Source organism: Canis lupus, chromosome 2 (assembly GCF_011100685.1).
Source record: "Canis lupus familiaris isolate Mischka breed German Shepherd chromosome 2, alternate assembly UU_Cfam_GSD_1.0, whole genome shotgun sequence".
Taxonomy (NCBI): Eukaryota; Metazoa; Chordata; class Mammalia; order Carnivora; family Canidae; genus Canis; species Canis lupus.
Window position 1 is genome coordinate 11,208,495 of NC_049223.1, and position 21,211 is coordinate 11,229,705.

The 21,211-nt window shown below is 35.0% G+C and overlaps 1 protein-coding gene across 1 annotated transcript in view; it reads right to left on the reverse strand.

The window, feature by feature from the left end:
• MALRD1 (MAM and LDL receptor class A domain containing 1) overlaps positions 1-21,211 on the reverse strand; it is a 754,089-nt gene that overhangs the window by 212,177 nt on the left and 520,701 nt on the right. Inside the window, 2 exon segments of the mRNA XM_038532060.1 lie at positions 8,184-8,345; positions 16,484-16,612. Coding sequence (XP_038387988.1) covers positions 8,184-8,345; positions 16,484-16,612 — 291 coding nt within the window.

The following is a 21,211-nucleotide window of genomic DNA, read 5'->3' on the forward strand; positions in this document are numbered from 1 at the left end:
TGCTGGGGTAAAAGAGATGGATAATGAGCCTTGCAGGCATGCATCTGAAATGCCAACTTTCATCCTATCCATGAGAAGCTGGGTGAGATGGGGTTCCTACAGTTCAATATTAAATAAACACAGCAACAGTTTTTTAAACAGCAAGAAGAGAATAGAACAAATATCCATTACACGGAGTTATCCATTTCCTCCAGGGATAAATGTTCTCTTTTCACAGCCCCATCTCTCTCTTTCATGATGTTGGCTGTCTTTAATTGCCTGGTGGATTCTTGATAATTCACTGAAACTTCTGAATGAAGGCTTTTGTTGCTTAGTGTAGGCAACTTGAAAGAATTTCCACTGCTGTTATATAGAACTGTTTTCCTGAAAGGCTTCTCCCTTGGAAGAATGAAAAGCAGGTGCTGTATAGGTGGGCTGGGGATGTAAGCTTCCCCAACTTAAGCTACATGCTAAAATCATATGAGGAATTCTTAAAAATCTTGATGCCCAGGCCACAATATTAACCAATGAAATCAGGATCTTAGTGGGTGGATCCAGATAATTAAGGGTTTTTTTTTGTTTGTTTGTTTGGTTGGTTGGTTTTTTAACTCTTCAGAGGATTCAGATATGCAGCCAAGTTTGAGAACCACTTTCTTTGGTGGAGTGGCAAAGGGCTAAGTAAGCATGCAAGCAAACTGCAATGCTCCAATTTTTCTTTTAAATATTTTATTTATTTATTCTAGAGAAAGAGAGACAATGTCTGAGTGCAAACAGGGGAGGGGCAAAAGGAGAAGAGATGGAGAATCTCAAGCAGACTCTATGTTAAGCATGCAGCCAGATATAGTTCTCAATCTCATGACCCTGATGTCATGACCCTAGCCAAAATCAAGAGTTACTGGCTCAACCCCCTGAGCCACTCAAACTCCCCTTAATGTTCCACTTTTTAACTCTTGGAATTATCTTTATTTCCCCTGAAAACCTACAGTATTGATCCCACATAACTCCACACATGACTGTGCCTCTTTTTTAGGCTGTAGGTATCTTATGATAATCTCTTCCCAGACAGATGTCTGACTGTCTTTACATGGCAGTTCTCTGATTTAACTGTGAGCATAAGAGGGAATGTAAGGGGTGGGGTCAAGTTCCCATTTCTGCCAGGTGATCTCAGTGCTGGTTTCTAGGGAGTTACTCAGAAGAATTCTTCACAACCTTTTGGTATTTGTAGAAGTCAGTTTGACCTGCCATCACAAAATACCACAGACTGGGCCGCTTAAACAACAGAAAGTGATTTTCTCACAGTTCTGGAGGCTAAAAGTTTAAGATCAAGGTGCAGACAGGGTTGGTTTTTCCTGAGACTTCTCTTCTTGGCTTAGAGGCTTCTCTTTATCTCGTCTGTGTGTACACGTCTCTGGTTTCCCTTCCTCTTTTTTTTAGGACATCAGTCCTATTGGATTCAGGACTAAACTGAAGACCTCATTAATTACCTTTCTGCCCTATCTCTAAATATAGTCACACTGGGCATTAGGGCTTCCACATATGAATTTTAGGGGGACACAATGCTGTCCAGGACAGTTCTTACTTTGATCTTAGAATATCTATGTAGCTTTCTTGGAAGACCTACAGTGAACCATGTTCCCGTGGGCTGGAATTTCTGCTGTTTTTATCCATCCATTCTGCTCCCATTGGCCTCCTCCCCAGCTTCCTGAAATATCTCAAAAATTGCTGGTACAGTGATTGGATTTTAAATGTAATGATTTAAAAAATGTGTTACAGTAATTATTTCTTTTTTTTGAGTGTGTATTGTGTGTATGCGTGTGTGTGTGTGTGTGTGTGTGTGTGTGTGCATGAGTGTATGCAAGTAAGATCAAAGTGAGCAGTCTGGTAAACTGTGAGTGAGGGCTGGCTTTTATATCTCTAAATCCATATCCTCCGCCAACCCCAACAGTCCCAAGCAAAGGAATAGGAGGGTCTCCCTCTACTCTATCAGAGGCCAGAGTGAGATGGTAATATCACCTAGACTGAAAGAGAGGAAAATGGCCCTAAATATAGAGGAAGGAGATTGAGGCAGAGCTTGATGTATCATGATTTATAAAATGATCTAATAGTAAACTCCTAAATTTAAACTCCTAAATTATTTCTTAACACTTTCCTATAGTAAACAACACAATAGTGAGTGTACATTAAGGACAAAGCATGCTTCCAGGAGGTGTGCTTGGATGAGCCTCCATACGCCAGGTGTTCAGTTCTGGCTTTGTTGTTCATTATATAGGCTTAGGCAAGTCATCTAGCTTTTCTTGTTCTTCATCCCTAGTAATAATAATAATATTTGCACTATCTAATCAAAAGGAAGTATAGTTATCACCTGCCTTGCCTACAGGGCTCTGTCAACCCAAGTATCAAGTAAGTTATATTTGTTGAACATTTAGTACTTTCAACTGTCATTATACACATTACAGCATTAGTATCATTAAGGCTATTTTGGAATATTTTTTGATCTTGTGTTGTGAATATACAATTGCACAACAGTAACCTCCTGGAGGTTATATCAGGCAGCAGATTGCATCCCAGTTACTTTACAATCATCTCCTTGACTCATACCCTCAGCTACCAACACACTGTATATTTAGTAGGCACTCAGGAAATGCTTGTTGCATTAATTAATGCAAGATACTTTGCTGTTAATAAACACAGAAGGACACAGATAGGTAACATGAGACCTACACAAGTATTATCAAGTGCTTTTCCATCTTATATGCTGGGGGGAATTTAAAAATAGCAAAAAAATGTGACTCCTATCCTTCCAGATAATTAGAGTTTAATTGTGGATATGGTCAATTATACCATGAAAAAGAAAATAAAGTTGTGAAGAAAGAATAAAAAGGAGACAGCAGCTTTTGTTTTATAACTTCGTTAGTTCATGTCCCCCAAATGTCACTCTTGCCATTAAAGCCTGTATACACTAAGCCTGAACGCTATTCATGCACACACGAGAGTGAATTAATGTCTGCAGTTTTCCTCTACAAGATCCCCAACGGCTCCAAAAAGACTCATAAATAGACCTGTGATGGGCATTGAAAATGTTCTCCTTATGGATCTAATTCTTCATCTTGGTAACAATAAGTGAAAAGATCCATAAATACAGTTTTAATTAACAGCAGCGTTGAGATGTTTGGAAATAGACCACAGGCTCTTTGAGTCTGTTGGCTGTCTCATAAAGAATTTTGTTTTTCCCAGAGGGTCAAAATTAATTAACGTCCTTACAATTTATTTAGCCGCCCACTGTTTCAGAGATGCCTACACAAGTTCACTGAGCCGTATTAGTATATCAAGGAATGATATCATCAGGCTGCTTTGAAGAGAGTACTTTGGAAAAATATACTGTTTCAAGTAATGATTAACAGGGAGGATAATACAGTATTCTGTCCAAATGATTACTTTTCTTTATCTGTGGACGTTACTTGTGTATGGTCTTGAATAATGACCAGATCCAATTTTCATGTGGCCTTTCATGAACTCACACAAGCTATAAAAGTTCAAAAAAGAAAATAAATATGGCCCTTAATAGTCTCTAATTGTTCCATTAAAAGGTATCAACTGATCAGTCATGTTTGTCTCTTTGAATAATGTACAGAATATTTCCCACATCCACTGATTATACTTTTATCTTTTCCTAAACTGAGCCTATGATACTTTTGTACCATTAGTAGTATTATACTAGCAGACATGTTCTATGGTTTCCAAATACTGCCTTAAGATACGGAAAGATTGCTGCAGATGTTATCAGAGGACCTCACAGACATCGTATCTAAATGTTACTGTCCAGATCTTAGCAGCAAAAATGAAAATTGGTTTATTTCTCATAAGTTCTCAAGAAAGAGAAATATGTATTTATCCTCAGGAACTATCATAGAAGTAAAAAAAAAAAAACACTTCTAAATGTATTTTCACTGTTGTGATGTTTACTATAGTGAAAATGTTGGAAAATAATTTAAGAGTTTACCAGTAGATAATTTTTTTTTTATAAATTATGCTATGCCCAAAAAAGTAGAATATCATGTTAAAAATATTTCATAACATATAAACTTCTTCATACTATATCCAAACTGCTGAATCTAGTAGAAAACTATTTTTATTTGAAAAGTGTACATTAAGAAAGAATTGCAAGATACACAAATATAAAGCTTATAGATGATTATATCATTCTATTGGCATTGCTAGAGAAGGTTTTTTTTCTGTTTATACATTTAAAATTTTAGAAAAAAGATGTATTGCTTAGTAATATGAAATTGATGAAAAGAAATATTGAAGTAAAAATAAGTATTAAAAAAGCAAAAAAGATAGCCATTCAGGGTCTTTCCGTGGTAAAACTTAAAAATATCCACCACATTTTCCATAAACACATGTAGATGCTACCATCATGTATATTACATTTTCTTTTGAGGTGTAGTTGCTGTTTTTACCTGTTTTGTTTTTATTTTTAGATTTATTCTCCCTCTCGTCTATTTCAACCCTATCACTCATCCAAGTAATCCACGTTAATAAACACATATATCCTTTTCTTATCTTTCTCTCCATGCTCATACAGTTATTCAAAGAGATATCTATATAGAGTTCTAAATGTGCACAAATAAGACAGCATCAGTCATTGTTGGTCTTAGAAAACACTGGACCATACTACAGACTCATTTTGTGCATTGCTTTATGCCTTTAATAATACGTTTTGGAAATCCCTACAAATCAACTGTATAGTGCTAAACTCTCTCTTTTTACTGGCTGCATGGTATTGAATGCTGTGGATTTAACAAGTTACACTGACCTCCAGGCTGTGCCTCCAGGTTCTCAAAAGGAAGTGATGTTATCCCCCAGGGGATAGCTAGCAGTTTTTTTTTTAATAATAAATTTATTTTTTATTGGTGTTCAATTTGCCAACATACAGAATAACACCCAGTGCTCATCCCGTCAAGTGCCCCCCTCAGTGCCCGTCACCCATTCACCCCCACCCCCCGCCCTCCTCCCCTTCCACCACCCCTAGTTCATTTCCCAGAGTTAGGAGTCTTTATGTTCTGTCTCCCTTTCTGATATTTCCTACCCATTTCTTCTCCCTTCCCTTCTATTCCCTTTCACTATTATTTATATTCCCCAAATGAATGAGAACATATAATGTTTGTCCTTCTCGGATTGACTTATTTCACTCAGCATAATACCCTCCAGTTTTTAAAGACCTTTTGAATTGTCAATAGCAGGGAGAAGAATGCTCCTGGTATCTAGCGGCTGAAGGTCAGGAAAACTGCCAAACATCAGTGTGTACAGGACAACACTATAATCATTAATCAGATTACCTAAAATGTTACTTGTGGCCAGAAGCACACCCACCAGGCATACTCTGATTTTAGGGCACTTGGCACTGATTGACCCTTTGGCTGCAATACTTCCTTTGGTTGTTTTGTTTTTAAGTTTTATTTAAATTCAATTAATTAACATATAATGTGGTCTTGGTTTCAGAGGTAGAGGTCAATGATTCATCAGCCTTAGATTAACACCCAGTGCTCATTTCATCATGTGCCCTTCTTGACTTGGAAATCCAAACATCTCACAAGTCATCTCCTTCAAGTCTTTTTGGAATGGTATTTTTCCCACCACAACCTAAATAACCCTTCTAGAAACTGCAATCCTTCCCCAACTGTAACACACACAACCATCCATATGCTTTCTCAATCCTACTTACTCTATTCCTTTTTCCACTCACTCGACTTCCAATGAGCCACATATTTTACTTACTATGTTTATTCAATTCCCTTTTCCTTCCTTCTAGGATGTGAACTCCACAGCAACAGTTGTGTTTTATTCACTAATGTATCCCCAGCACCTAGAACAGTGCCTAGTATTCAAAAGGCCAATTAATGAACGAACAAGGGAACAAATAACGATTGTATGAATGAGGAACATTCAATTTCTTTCCCATTACTTTCAACTACAAATGATGCTGAAGTAAATATCCTGATACGTACGTGTTTATGTGTTGGTCTTATTCTTTCTATATGGCCAGAATGCTTTCCAAAATAGAAAACTTCCATCACCATGGATGTATCCTACTCTGACTACCTGTTCTCCATTTCTCAGCCATCTATTGGTGGTTTTTGAAAACCTTTCCCCATATTTTTTATTTTGATTTGTATTTTTCTGATGACTTATGGACTTGAGTATCCTTTAATATTTTTGTTGATTATCCAAATTAGATCATCTGTGAATGAGTTATGCAGATCTTTTCTGATCGTTCAAACTTTTATTTCTAGTAAGTCTGTATCTATTTGGTTACTACTTGTAATTGACACACAAAAATTTGTTTTCTAACCTATTGTTTGCCTGTTGATTTTGTTTATAGAATTTTTAAGCCATACTTATAATTTTTCACCATCAAATATATACATCTTTTCTTTTGTGGCTTCTAGGCTTTTGGAAGTGAGATCCTACCTTTATATTGCACATAGTTTACCCTCTGTTTTCTTCCAAGAGTTTTCTTATTTTTATTTGTTGCATTTAAGTCTTGAATCCATCAAAATATATTTCTATATATGAAATCAATACAAAAGTAAAACTGGGGTTTAATTTCAATTAATTTCAGCAATATAACCATACTAATAAAGACTATCTTTTTCCCCCATTGAATTGATGTCTGTTATATATTAAATCCTCCTAATTATTGACCTCAGTGTCTTGATTCCCTATCCTGTTCCATTAACCTATGATCCAGTGTATACTAACTTCATGCTTTAAAAACAAAACAAAAACTCACAAACCAAACTTGGTGAGGAAGAGGACATACAACTTGGTAGGTCAAAAGGAATAAGAATATTCAATTTGGAGATTAATTAGGATCCAACTTTAAAACAAAAATGATCACCTAGGCTATACCTAAACATCATGATATTTTCAATCTGCCTGAATATATAAATAATAAAAGTATTCTTTTTTTACTAGTCATAAATTGGTTGAAACAACCTTGCATACTTTTTCTTTGAAAAGTCATTTTAATTAATCCCATTATAATCTTGTTCTTTTTCATTGTACCTATGCTTCAATTGTTTTGAGTGATATTGTATTAGAGTTCTCCAGAGAAGCAGAACCAATAAAATGTGTATGAATCTAGAAAGACATTTACCATAAAGAATTGGCTCATGTGATCACAGAGGCTGGTAGGCCCCATATCTGCAGTGTGGGCTGGCAAGCTGGAGACCAGAAAAGTCAATGGGGCAGAAGTCTGAATGCAGCCTTGTGGAGAATTACCTCTTGCTCAGAGAGGCCAGTCTTTTTTGTTCTATTTAGGCCTTCAACTGAATGGATGAGCCCCCCCACCCCCTCCCCCCTATTATGGAGGGTAATTTACTCAAAGTTCACTGATTTAAATGTTAACCTCATCCAAAGACACCCTCCAAGCTGACACATAAAATAATCATCACAAATATCTAAAGTTATTTTATATCCCTAAGAAAAGCAAGATTTTATCCCTAAGAAAAGTTATATCATAAAAAATTATTTTTTAATCCTTAAGAAAAGTTAGAGTCTTATGGGAGGAAGAAAAAAGTGCTGAATAGGCAACATTTCAGGGTAAAAGTAAATAAGAATACAAGCTTACTTTTACTCTCACCCTATTACCTATAAGACTATTAAAGATTCCATGAACCTCAAATCACAAGGGAGGAGGCAAACCTTGTCAAGAGTTTGTGATGTTCATTCCTTTTATCACCACTTACCTCTTATATCTCTGCTCCTACACTTCAGAGGGACTGGAACCAAAGAGTTGGCCAACTACTGGCCATTGTGGCAGTAGGAGAACTCATTTTTCATTGCTCAGCTTTGCCTACTGCATGCATTAATCTGAATGTCTTCTACTCATTTCTGCCCCCAACTGGACACTTTATGAACACCATTAGGAAAAAAAAAAAAAAACACCATTAGGGGAGACTGGATAAAATCTGTGAGTCTCTTAAAATATGAGTCATGGATTTCCTTGCTGTAGCAATGTCAGTCTGTGTCTATTCAATAATTCAGAGGTTACAAAAAAGGACTAACTCTCTTTTCATGAAGCCTATAGAGCTCTACCCACACACAGACATAAGAAATGCTCTCTGATATTCATTCCAAGAGTTAAGTAGATGTCCAGGAGTGAATCACTTGGCCTGTGTATCTCTGCTAGCTAGACTCACCTGGGATGTGATCAAAGTCTGGACTCAATGCTCCCATAGGAATTCTGTTGCCAATGGCCCAGTCCAAGTCATCTTGAGAGTCCTGAGTAAGACTGCAGTCTATGGTCCAGTTTCCTGAAGTTGTTTCAAAATTGCAACTTCCTGCTGTGCTTGTATAGTGGCCTAAGGAAATGAAAATTTTGATAAAGTGTTCTGGAAATGTATTTTACACTTGGTATTATACTACATTTGTGATTATTTAAAATTAGTGCATGCATATTTTAATGATTTATTAATAAATTTAAAGAACCAGGACATTTGCGCCCATTGGTAATATCAATTGCACATGTAGCTTTTTTTTTGTTGCTTTATCAGAAATTCTAGAGGCAGTGCATGGATATTGTCATTTATCCATGAAGGAGTTGTATGGATTGACTAATTATATCATAGATGATAAAACTGTGTCTACATATGAGCAATGAACATAATATTATGATAATATAGAGAAGTGGGGTCAAATAAGTCAATAGCTTAGTTGTCTAGAAGTTTAATTCAGTCCTCTATTCCCTCTGGTGTTTGAAGAGCATAGACCATTAGAGGGACAAAGTCATTAACTAAAAAAAATGGTGCCTCTGGAGAAGTAGAAATGGTAGAGGGCACAGACCCTCTCAGCATACCATACCAAGCATCCACATACAACATTTCAAAGTTAGCCACTAAATACTGGGTTCTTTTCTAAGAATTGATTGATAACTCATTAAAATTATGTTACTCATAATGAGAAAAATTACCAGATAATAGCTGAATGTCTACTACTTAGTCATCTGTGGAAATTATCATCACACAATTGATACCTACCTTCATTTTTCTTTTCTTTTTTTTCTTTTCTTTTTTGCAGAGGTTATTATTTTTGAGCATTCACTGTAAAACTGTGTTGTACAGACAGAATGTTTGCATGATTTAACCAGTATGAATCAATTGAGATTGTTATTGACTTTTCCTTCCTTTTTAGAAAGATGACATTTATGTTGCTTTTAATATTTCTTCTCCAGATTGTTTCCCGTTCATAACTTCCTCTTAACATAAAACTAATACCAGCATATAGAAACTGCATCAGAAGAAAACCATGCTGTTAAAATCGATACCAAACATATCACAAACAAGGTTTTAAATATTTCTACAGAAAATTTTCTGGATCCCTGACAATAGTTTCATTAATCAGTATTTATCTTCTCAGGCATGATTGCATCTTATCCCTAAAATCTAGAATTATTTTTAATTAACTGAATTTCTTTCATTCATTTGATATGACATAGATTGTATTTAATTTTATATGCTCATTTATGGGCTCTCTATATCCTCTTTTTATGTTTATTATTCCAGTATCATGATATAAGTAGGTTTATACTATGCTATACAATGTGGCTAAAGCAAGAAATCCAGTTTTCCAGGTGTTTAGCTAACACAACTGCAAACATGAAGAATCTTCCAATATAAATACGAAACAACCATTATGTATTCCTTAGAATGATGTCACAACAGGTTCTACACTATTACATTTTTACATAACTGACTCCCTACCACATAGGACCTATAAAAATTATTCTATCCTTTATGATTCTTTGTAACCACCCTTAAACCTTCTGTTCCACCTTATCTAACATATGACTTTATGTATGACTCTAAATATGTTGATATAATCAGGATCAATTCTCTTATATTTCATTCTCTCTACAGTTAAATTATGTCATTTTCTCTTTTCTAGGGCTAATCTCAGTTTATGATCTTAATACTTTATCAAGCATTCTATAGTTATTAGCATTCTACAGCTCCGTTTTTTTTTTCTGTTAGAGATAAAGATAGAGTCCTTTAATCTCACATTTTCTACAATTCATTTCTTATAACTTGTAGACATAGCCAGGGTACAGTGCCCCACTTGATTTAATTTTATATGCTTAAATTTCTCAATCTGTATAACTTTCACTCATCCTTTTCCTTGGTACTTCACACTTTAATGCAGATGACCTACAAATCTACAGCCAGGATGGAATGCAGGTGTTTATCTTCAAATGCCTGTTGAATATTCCACTTAGAAAATGCAACTGCTATCTCAAAACCAAAAAGCCTAAAATGAACTCATCATTCACCTCTGCAAATGAGTTCTTCTCATTGAGATTATTGATTAAATTCAGAGCATGGATCTTCACTCTTCTTTTAAAGATCTTACCTTTGGAGTTATCTTTGATTCTATATTCCTCATTTCCATATTCAATCTACCACCAACACTTGTAGGTTATCCCTTTGAGAGCTTAAATCACTCTTTCCCTTGGTCTATAATCCCTATTCCACTTCCATTGGTCCAAGCCCCTAGTTTATTTCAAGAGTTCTTTTCCTTTTTCAGTAGAGCCTTCATTGTATCAACTCCACAAGCCCAAACAACATCAATCATCTTTAAGAATGCTCTTGAGTTACTTCCATTGCTCAAAATATCAGGTTTTTTGCATCGTTTAATATACTCTCCTAAACCCTTTGTATTGCATATAAGAACTGTTCCTTTGATGCAGAATGTTTTTGAAATGGAATCTTAATATTGCGTCTATGCCAACCAAATTTTTCAGAAAATTTTTTCTTAAATAAAAACTGATTTTTCCCAACTTTTATGTTTCCTCTCCTTTTTAAATGTTTCTCTAGCAGCTGGGTGTTCATTTATCAGTCATTCCTTCTCTTTCTTGTGGAGGACAGAACTGTATTTTGTTTGACTCTTCAATTTCTTTCACTCAGATAGCCAGAGATGACTTATAATTTATCTAAGCAATCGTGATGTGCAGTGTTCTCTTTTTCCTCATCTTGATTAGTTTAGCCATAGTCCTTGGGATACAATTCTAGACGAGTCTTATTCTGGAAAAGGTAAGTAGGAAAAGTTTGTCTTGCAGTTAAAAACAAATCAAAGGAAAGAAAAACCATTTGTTCTTCCTCAGGATATTGCTGTAAAGACATAATCCTTGGGATTGAAGAGTTTATATGAATAGCTGACCTTATTACAAAGTTAGTTATATGAAGATGGCACAGGATAAAGGGAGGAGCAGTCCACGTGGTTCTAATCTTTTGATAACAGAAATTGCTAAAATTAACCAGCTCTAGGGCTCCTTGCTTTTGACCTCTATGTGAGATAATACATTTTCCTTATTGTATTAGTTAAAAATGCAGTTGGTTCCAAGTAACTGAAAACTCAAGTACGAGGAGCTGAAACAGACAGGAATTAATTCATCTCAATTAAAAAGAAGCCAGGAAGTTGTCCATTTAAGGTTGGTATTGCGGTTCAACTATGTGGTTGTGAAGCACATATTTTCCATCTGTTCTTTCTGTCATCTTGTCATCCTCAAGCTCATTCATGGTTGCAAGATGATTTTGGTTCTTCCTAGTATCACGTTTTTTGTTTTTTTTTTTTTGTTTTTTTTATTTATTTATTTATTTATTTATTTATTTATTTTTATGATAGTCACACAGAGAGAGAGAGAGAGAGAGAGAGGCAGAGACACAGGCAGAGGGAGAAGCAGGCTCCATGCACCGGGAGCCTGACGTGGGATTCGATCCCGGGTCTCCAGGATCGCGCCCTGGGCCAAAGGCAGGCGCCAAACCACTGCGCCACCCAGGGATCCCCTCTTCCTAGTATCACATGTTATTCAAGGAATTGAAAGAAGTGGGAAGAGGAAAGGAGAAAAGACTTTTTTCCCCTAGTCTGGTGTTTTTCTTTCAAATTGCCACATTATCTCATTGGCCTCTGGTGGCTACAAGGAAGTCTGGAGAAGATGGTATTTGTAGTTGGTCACAATGCCAACCCAAATAAAATTGGGGGTTCTGTTTTTAAGAAACAAAAAGGGGTACAGGCAATCAATAGGAACTATCATGATGTTAACTAGTTAGGTTTGAAGATTCTGCTACAAGTATATTAATCAATTTATCTCCTTCATGCCACCTAGTAAATCATACTTATATTTGAATGTTCAGCTTACATCCTATTTTTCCCTTTCCAGCCCATAACAGAGTATATGTGCATGTGTGTTTTATGGCACTTAACATTGATTATAATTTCTATTCATTTGGAAATTCATTACTTCTTTATTGTGGATTGTCATTGTAATGTTTACCATTGAATCACTATAAACATTTCCATGTGGGCAGTATCACTACTGAACTGTTACATCCATAAGTAATTCTATATATAACTGTTAAATGGTAAATGATACAAGGAACTTTGTACTATTTCTTGATGATGATTATTGTGGTCAGTATTTTCAAAATGGTTATTGCTCTTGATAAAATATTTTCTAAATTGTGATATTTGCCATAATTTCTCAAATTGATTCAAAGCAGTACCAACAATGTTTAAACAAATAGCATTTTCCCAGTGGTATGATTAATGTAAATACTGATCAACTTACTCATATATTTTTAAGAACTGGCCCTATAATTAGTTATTTTTAATTCATCATATTCACATATCTGCCTTAGTTTGCTATACCACAATGCATAAGACAGGGATATTTAATACTTTCTCCTCAGCATGAAATGGCCTCATAGAGTGCTGCATTGAGAACAATTTTGAAAAATCTGGGTTCAGTGGGAAAGAAGGCTATGGATAATGATGTTTGCAACTGTTGTAAAAGGCAGCAGAGAATAGAGAATACACCCACCCACACCCTGCACATCTCTGGCCTAGAATACAAGGCACACTTAATACAGACTTGAGGGAATAATTTTCTTCCATGTCAGAAAAGAACACTTTTTTTAACTGTTTCTTTGAAAAAGAACTTAACTGTTTCTTAACTGTTAACTGTTTCTTTGAAAACTTAACTGTTAAGTTTAACAGTTAAGTTAAACTTAACTGTTTCTTTGAAAAAGAATCAATTTCATTTATTCTAAACCACAAATTTTTGCAACAGGAGTTAGAGATGCAAAGAAAATATTTATCTTTGTTTATAACTTATAGTAAAAGTTTACTTATGAAGAATTCCTGAACTTATATAAATTACATGTAATACATCCACTAAGACTAACAAATTTCAAGAGTATAAAAATAATGAAATAGAAGAGGCTAACATTATTAATCCTAGAAGACTGAACAAATATACTCTTTACATCATTTAATTCTAAAAGTGCTCTATAGAATGGATGTGATTTATAATATATCTAATATAAAGATAAGGAAATGAATCTCAGAATTTAAATAATTGCTCAACATGTAAGGGTCAATATCAAAATGAAGACTTCAGTTTAATAAACCAAAGGTCCATTTTTCCTTTATATTTGTCCAAAGGTCATTTTGAAAATTTTGTAACTTACTTCATCATCCACAACAGATTATCTGATTGCAGGAACCTAACCCTGATGCCTCCAATGCATTCAAAAGACTAACAAAAAATACTGATGAAATCAATTTGTAGAATCAATGAGTCACCTGTATACCCCTGTGTGTTTTGTAATGCTCCTTTTGGATTTGGACAAAGTCTATCAAAGGTCTTAAGGAAAGTGACTATTTCATTTGTCAACATATTGTTTTAATTTTAATACAATAAAATACTGCATACAGTTGGACACCAAAGCTGTAGGTAACATAAACAAATATGAGTATGCAACTGACTCAGGTTCTGAAAATCAAAACTTTCTTCGTGTATTTTTATATCAATACAAAGAGCTGTGGGAAAAATAAAAATCATATGTGGCAGTCTGAGAGAAAAAATGAGTGAAGCCAAGGGGGAAAAAAAGCAGCATTCACATTTGAAAAAGCAAAATACTTAGTAACTGTTTATGTTTTACAAGCCAATATTTATGTTGCATGGGCACATGGATGCACATATGCACACGTGAGCTCACACACACACTATATTCTTCATTAGTACTCACCAAATAAACTGTGATAGTCTTTTTATTAATGGCACAGGTTACATTTCAAAAGTAATCATAGTTCTTTTATGACCAACTTTTTCAAAAAGCAAAGAAACTGTATTTTAATATATCCCCCAGTTCCCTCCCAAAGTAAAAAGTTAGTTTCTGAAGTCTAAGAAAATGTCTTAACTTTATATATTCAATATTTAGAAAGTTGTTCCTAGACCATGCTAAGGATAGGAATAAATGGAAGAATGTATTTTTTATATAAACATTTCCAATACATGTGCATCTTAAAATGAGAGGAAGAAAACTTACTTTCTGTAACTCTTTTTTCTATGTGCATGTGACAGCTGTCCTTTCCACTCACTGGATTATGCATGTCGATGTCATTATGTTCAAATTATTTTTCCTTTAGAATCTTCATTTTATTTTGATGGTGGTTTTTAAATATTCTACTTGTTATGCCTAGTGGGAAAAAGAGTGATTCTGCAAATGTTTTGGAGCGTTTTTTTTTAGAGCTCCATTGGAATCCGTTCTCGACAGTCAGTATCAAAACTGTATTTTTTGATGTACTTTTAAAAAGCTAGAACGAACAGTTGGGAAAAAAAACTAACCTATATTAAATATGTAGGCTTTTTAAAAAAGAACAGCAGAAAGTATTTTTCAATGTATTATAAATTTCATTTGAGAATACATATAAAGGGAATACACAATAATTTATAAAATTAAGTTTATAATACTGTGGCATTGATAGTAGTTTTAGGAAGTGCCAGTGATTTTCACTCCCTTTTACACTTTGACTTAAATTTAAAATATAGCATTAATGTGTTAAGAAATTTAAGCCCATCACAGAAAGACAAATACGGTATGATTCCAAATACTGTCTTTGATATCTAGATTGTCAACTGCATAGAATCAGAAAATCAAGCGGTGGCTTTCAGGGGTGAGGACAGAAGATGGAGGATTATTGTTTAATGGGTATAAAGTTTCAATTTTTCCAGATGAAAAATGTTCTGGAGATGAAGGGTGGTGATGTCTGTACAACAATCCAAATATATTTAATGCCACTGAACTATACAGTTAAGAATGGCTAAAATGGTAAATTGTATAATATGTATATTTTACCACAATTTTATAAATGTAATATATGCAAAAAAAGATAAACTTCTGAGGCATCATTACTATAAGATCCTAAGGAATAAAAATGACATTCAGTTAAAAATAAAATTTAAACATGACTTCTGTGGTACTCCCTTCCTGTACATACATGACATTTTCTCAAAGGTGGAGTCTATCCCTTTAATCTCTTTGAATCTAAGCTAGACATTTTAATTTGCCTGACTAGATTAGGTTAGATTAGAAAGAGCCAAGAGTGACAGTTTAGAATTTCTAAGGCTGTATCATAGGAATTCTTCTTGTCTTTTCTGTGACTTTTGGAATGCTTACTCTTGAGAGGGCATTTACTCTGTTAAAAGCCAATCCCATGCAAGATATCTGTCCTATGATAGCTCCTTTATGGAAAGCCCAAGCCACATTAGATTACCCTGGAGGATGAGATGTTATGTCAAGACAGACAGAGAGACCAAAGAGTACCGATGCACCAAACATGGAAGGGATGAAGCCATTTTGAAAGTGACCCTCCAGTTTCAGCTCTTCCAGCTGGAGCCATGTGGATGAGAAATGACTTGTCTCGCTGATTCCTTTCTGAATTATTGATCCACAAAATTGAGAGCAAAATGAAACTTTTTGAGGCTACTAACTTTTAGGGTAGTTTGCTATTTGCTATACAGCAAACACTAACTGCAACAGGTAGCCTGAATGGTAGCGAGGTTCTCTATGAATGCTCATCACTAAGAAATAGGAAATAAAAATGTTTGCCGATTTAAATATATGTTCATGTTTTAAAACTACATACTTGGTTTTTCACATGACTTGGAGATATCACTTGAATTAAAGTTTGAATAAAGAAATGAAAGTGCCCAATCTAGTTCTCTTTTCCCAGAGCAATATAGTTGATAAAATTAATCATTAAACTAGTATTCATTTGACGTGTTCATTTTTAGCCTCATCTATAAAATTAACCATCTTCTGGAAAAGGAAATGAAAATCAATAAAGAAATGTAAACGGATAGGTCAGTTTCTGGCAATTAAAATTCTGACACCTCCTCCCATGCAGTTCTGCACAATGACACATTGCAACTTTTTTGTGACAAGATTGGCTGCAGCTTTTAGTATAGGGGTAAAACTGTTGACAGGGCTGCAATTTGGCTATGTGTATAGTGAAGTGGGAAAAAAACTGTTTTGGCTATTTTAAATATACTCTAGTGCATGAAAAGAACATTTCCTCCCTGTCATCGATGCCAATGTGTTCCTTTCCTTAAAAAGTGAAATCTGTGCTGAATGCTCGCATCAGAGCAGCCAAATCCACTTACCACAGTGAGCCTCATCAGATCCATCAGAGCAGTCTGGTTTATAGTCGCAGATAAGGTGGGATGCAATATACTTCTTGTCGTGGCACAAGAAATCAGTGGCTTCTGGACAAATCTCTGAAGTCTCTCCCACTGGGAAAAAAACAAAAACAAGGTCATTTTTATAATATTTCATTCAATTTTAATATTCGTTTTAGTGGTTTTATAGATTCTATACTTAAATAGGTTACTGATTTTAATAGCTGTCCAAGGCAGACTTCTAGATACCTCCCCACTCTCAGTCCCACGTCCAATTTTTCAGCTACTTCTATAGGCTGTGCTTTCAAAATCATCCATTCCCTAAATCCAGTGTCTTAATCCAGACACTAAAAATGTTTTGCTTTTGGTTTCTGCTTAGTTTTCTAGTCTCATTTTCTGCAACTGACCTCATAAGTGCCTGCACCAAAACTACAGTATTTCCTACTACTGAAGGTTTCATAAATAAACCACTTGCTCTCATCTTTCTATGTGTGCACCCATGCTACTTCCTTTACCTACACTGACCATTTCCTCTTGTGCTCCTGCTGGTCTGCTCAACCTCAAGACTCAGGGAAACAGCTTCTTTCTTCCCTCGTTTTGCCTTTTCTTTGTCAGCCAAGCCCCAGGTTGGGTACTCTGTTTCATGCCAGCCAAGAACCTTTCCATTCCTATGTTAACTGTTTGCCATCTCTTATAAGAGCCATATTATATGTCTGTCTGACCCTCCAGACTCCAAGCCCCTTAGAAACAGGAGTGTGGGATGTGTTTTTAGGCTAAACATAGTACCTAATCCATAGTTTGTGCTTAATAAACTATGGGTATAATTACTGAAGGCATAATGCCTTCATTTACAGGAAGCTTAGGAATATAAGTAGAATTTGCAAAGCAAGTCACACTTTTTAATTGAAGTATAATTAACATACAGTATTATATTAGTTTTAGGTGTACAATACAGAGATTCACCAATTCTTATTTTTTTAAGGATTTTATTTATTCATTCCTGAGAGACACACACAGAGAGAGAGAGATACAGACAGAGGGAGAAGCAGGCTTCTCATAGGGAACTCGATGTGGGACTAGATCCCCAGACAAGGATTACGACCTGAGCCAAAGGCAGATGCTCAACCACTGAGCCACCCAGGCTTCCCAGATTCACCAATACTATGTATTACTCAACGGTCATGTAAGTGTATTCTTAATTCCACTTACCTCTTTCATCCTCCGTCACCCCCATTGATACACTTCCTCCCTGGTAACATTATTTTGTTCTGTGTGTTTAAGAGTCTGTTTTTTGTTTGTCTCTTTTTTTCCTTGTTTATTGGGTTTCTTAAATTCCACATATGAATGAAATCATATGATTGTTTTTCTCTGACTTATTTCACTTAGCATTATACCCTCTAGTTCCACCCATGTTGTTGCAAATGGCTGAATAATATTCCATTGTGTCTGTCTATATTTATATAATATATATATATATATATATATATATATGTAATGAATGAATGGATGTACATCTTTATGTATAGGGTATGGGGTGTGTGTGTGTGTGTATCACATCCATTTATCTACAAATGGATGCTTGAATTGCTTCAATACCTTGGCTATTGTAAATAATGCTGTAACAAACATAAGAGTGAATATATCTTTTTGAATAATTGTTTTCATTTGCTTTGGATAAATATCTAGTAGTAAGATTACTGGATCATGTGATAATTTACTTTTAAGTTTTTAAGGCACCTCTACACTGTTTTCTACTGTGGCTGTGCCACTCTTCATTCCCAACAGTGCACAAGGATTGTTTTTCTCCATATTCTTGGCAACATTTGCTATTCCTTTATGTCTGTGCTTTGTTTTAGTTTTTTGCCATTCTAACAGGTATAAAGTGGTATCTCATTGTTTTGATTTGCATTTCCCTGATGATTAATAATGCTGACCTCTGTCCATTTTTTAATGTGATTATTTGTCTTTTTGGTGTTGAGTTTTTTTTTTGGGGGGGTTAATACAAAATAATTTATTTTGTGTTTGATACCAAATGAGACTATAAGGGTGATGGTGCTTATGCCCATATGCCATCCCCAGGTGAAGTGCTCTAGGCTTCTGGCTCACTCTGCTACCTAAGAAGGTCCTAAAGGGGGAAAGGAGAAAAAATGAGTGGGAAATATCAGAAAGGGAGACAGAACATGAAAGACTCCTAACTCTGAGAAACGAACTAGGGGAGGTGGAAGGGGAGGTGGGCAGGGAGTGGGGGTGACTGGGTGAAGGTCACTGAGGGGAACATTTGACAGGATGAGTACTGGGTGTAATTCTATATGTTGGCAAATTGAACATCAATAAAAAATAAATTTATATATATAAAAAAACAAAGATACAGATGCAGTGAAATGCCAGGACACCTGCACCCCGATGTTTATAGCAGCAATATCCACAGTAGCCAAACAGTAGAAGGAGCCTCAGTGTCCATTGAAAGATGAATGGATAAAGAAGCTGTGGTCTATGTATACAATGAAATATTACTCAGCCATTAGAAATGACAAATACCCACCATTTGCTTCGATGTGGATGGAATTGGAGGGTATTATGCTGAGTGAAGGAAGTCAATTGGAGAAGGACAAACATTATATGGTCTCATTCATTTGGGGAATATAAAAATTAGTGAAAGGGAATAAAGGGGAAAGGAGAAAAAATGAGTGGGAAATATCAGAAAGGGAGACAGACCATGAGAGACTCCTAACTCTGGGAAACAAACTAGGGGTGGTGGAAGGGGAGGTGAGCAGGGGTCGGGGTGACTGGTTGAAGGGCACTGAGGGGGGCACTTGATGGGATGAGCACTGGGTGTTATTCTATATGTTGGCAAATTGAACATCAATAAAAAATAAATTTACAAAAAAAAAACCTGAAAAACGTCCACTTCCTGTAAGTTCTTCCTATATTTTGAATATTAACCCCTTATCAGATATGTCATTTTAAAATATCTTTTCCCATTGAGTAGATTGCTTTTTGGCCTTGTTGATGGTTTTCTTTGCTGTTCATAAGCTTTTTATTTTGGTTTAGTTTGCTTTTGTTTCTCTTGACTGAGGAGACATAACTAGAAAAATATCTCTACGGCTGATGTCAAAGAAATTACTGCTCATGTTTTCTTCTAGGGATTTTATGGTTTCAAGTTTCATATTTAGGTCTTTAATCCATTTGGGTTTATTTTTGTGTTGGTTTAAGAAAGTGGTCCAGTTTCTTTCTTTTCCATGTAGTTGTCCAGTGTTCTCAATACCATTTGTTGAAAAGACTCTTTTCCCCATTATATATTTTTATCTCTTCTGTTGTAGATTGACAACATAAGTGTGGGTTTATTTCTAGGCTTTCAATTATATTTTATTGATCAATATGCCTATTTTTTGTACCATTACCATACCATTGTGGTTACTATGGCTTTACAGTGCACCTTGAAATCTGGGATTGTTATGCCTTCAGATTTGTTTTCTTTATCAAGACTAGTTCAGCTATTTGGGTATTTTGTGGTTCCATATAAATTTTAGGAATACTTGTTCTAGTTCTGTGAAAAATGTCATTGGTATTTTGATAGGGGCTGTATTAAATCTGTAGATCCTTTGAGTAGTATGGTCACTTTACCAATATTCACAGGTAAAGTCTACCAAACATTTAAAGAGTTAAGGTCAATTCTTCTCAAACTATTCCAAAAAATAAAACAGGAAGGAAAGCTTCCATATTCATTCTACAAGGCCAGCTTTACTCTGATACTGAAACCAGATAAAGACTATACCAAAAAAGAGAACTACAGGCTCATATCTCTGAACATAGATGTAAAAATCTTCAACAAAATGTTAGCAAACTGAATCCAGAAATACATGAAAAAAAAAAAAAAAGATTCACCACAATCCAGTGGGATGTATGTATTCCTGGGATGCAAGTGTGGTTTAATAGTCATAAATCAATCAACATGATACATCAGATAAATAAGAGACAGACAAAAACCATGTTATCATTTCAAGAGATGCAGAAGAAGTATTTGACAAAGTACAGCATCCATTCAGGATTTTATCAACAAAGTAGATTCCGAGGGAACATAGCTCAACATAATAAAAGCTATATAGGAAAAATCCACAGCTAATATCATCTTCAAGGGAGAAAAACTGAGAGCTTTTCATCTAAGATCAGGAAAAGGATGTCCACTCTTACCATTTTTATTCAAGGTAGTACTGAAAGCACTAGTCATAGCAATCAGACAAGGAAATAAAAGATTCATATTGGTAAGGAAGTAAAACTTCTACTATTTGCAGATGAAATGATACCAATAGAAAACACCAGAGACTCCACTCGGAAACTGCTAGAACTAATAAATGAATTCAGAAAAGTCACAGGATGCAAAATTAATATACAAAAATGTTGCATTTCTATACCCTAATAATAAAGTAGCAGAAAAAAGTTAAGAAAGTAATCTCAAAAAAAAGAAAAGAATATCATTTATAATTGCACCCAAAATAATAAAATACCTAGGAAGAAATTTAACCAAGGAGTTGAAAGACCTGTACTCTGAAAACTATAAAACACTGATAAAAGAAATTGAAGATGATATCCAAAAAATGGAAAGATATTCCATTCCCATGTATTTGAAGAACCAATATTGTTAAAAGTCCATATTACCCAAAACAATCTATAGAAATTTGCGTATTTGAGTATAATTTTAAATCACAGGAAGTC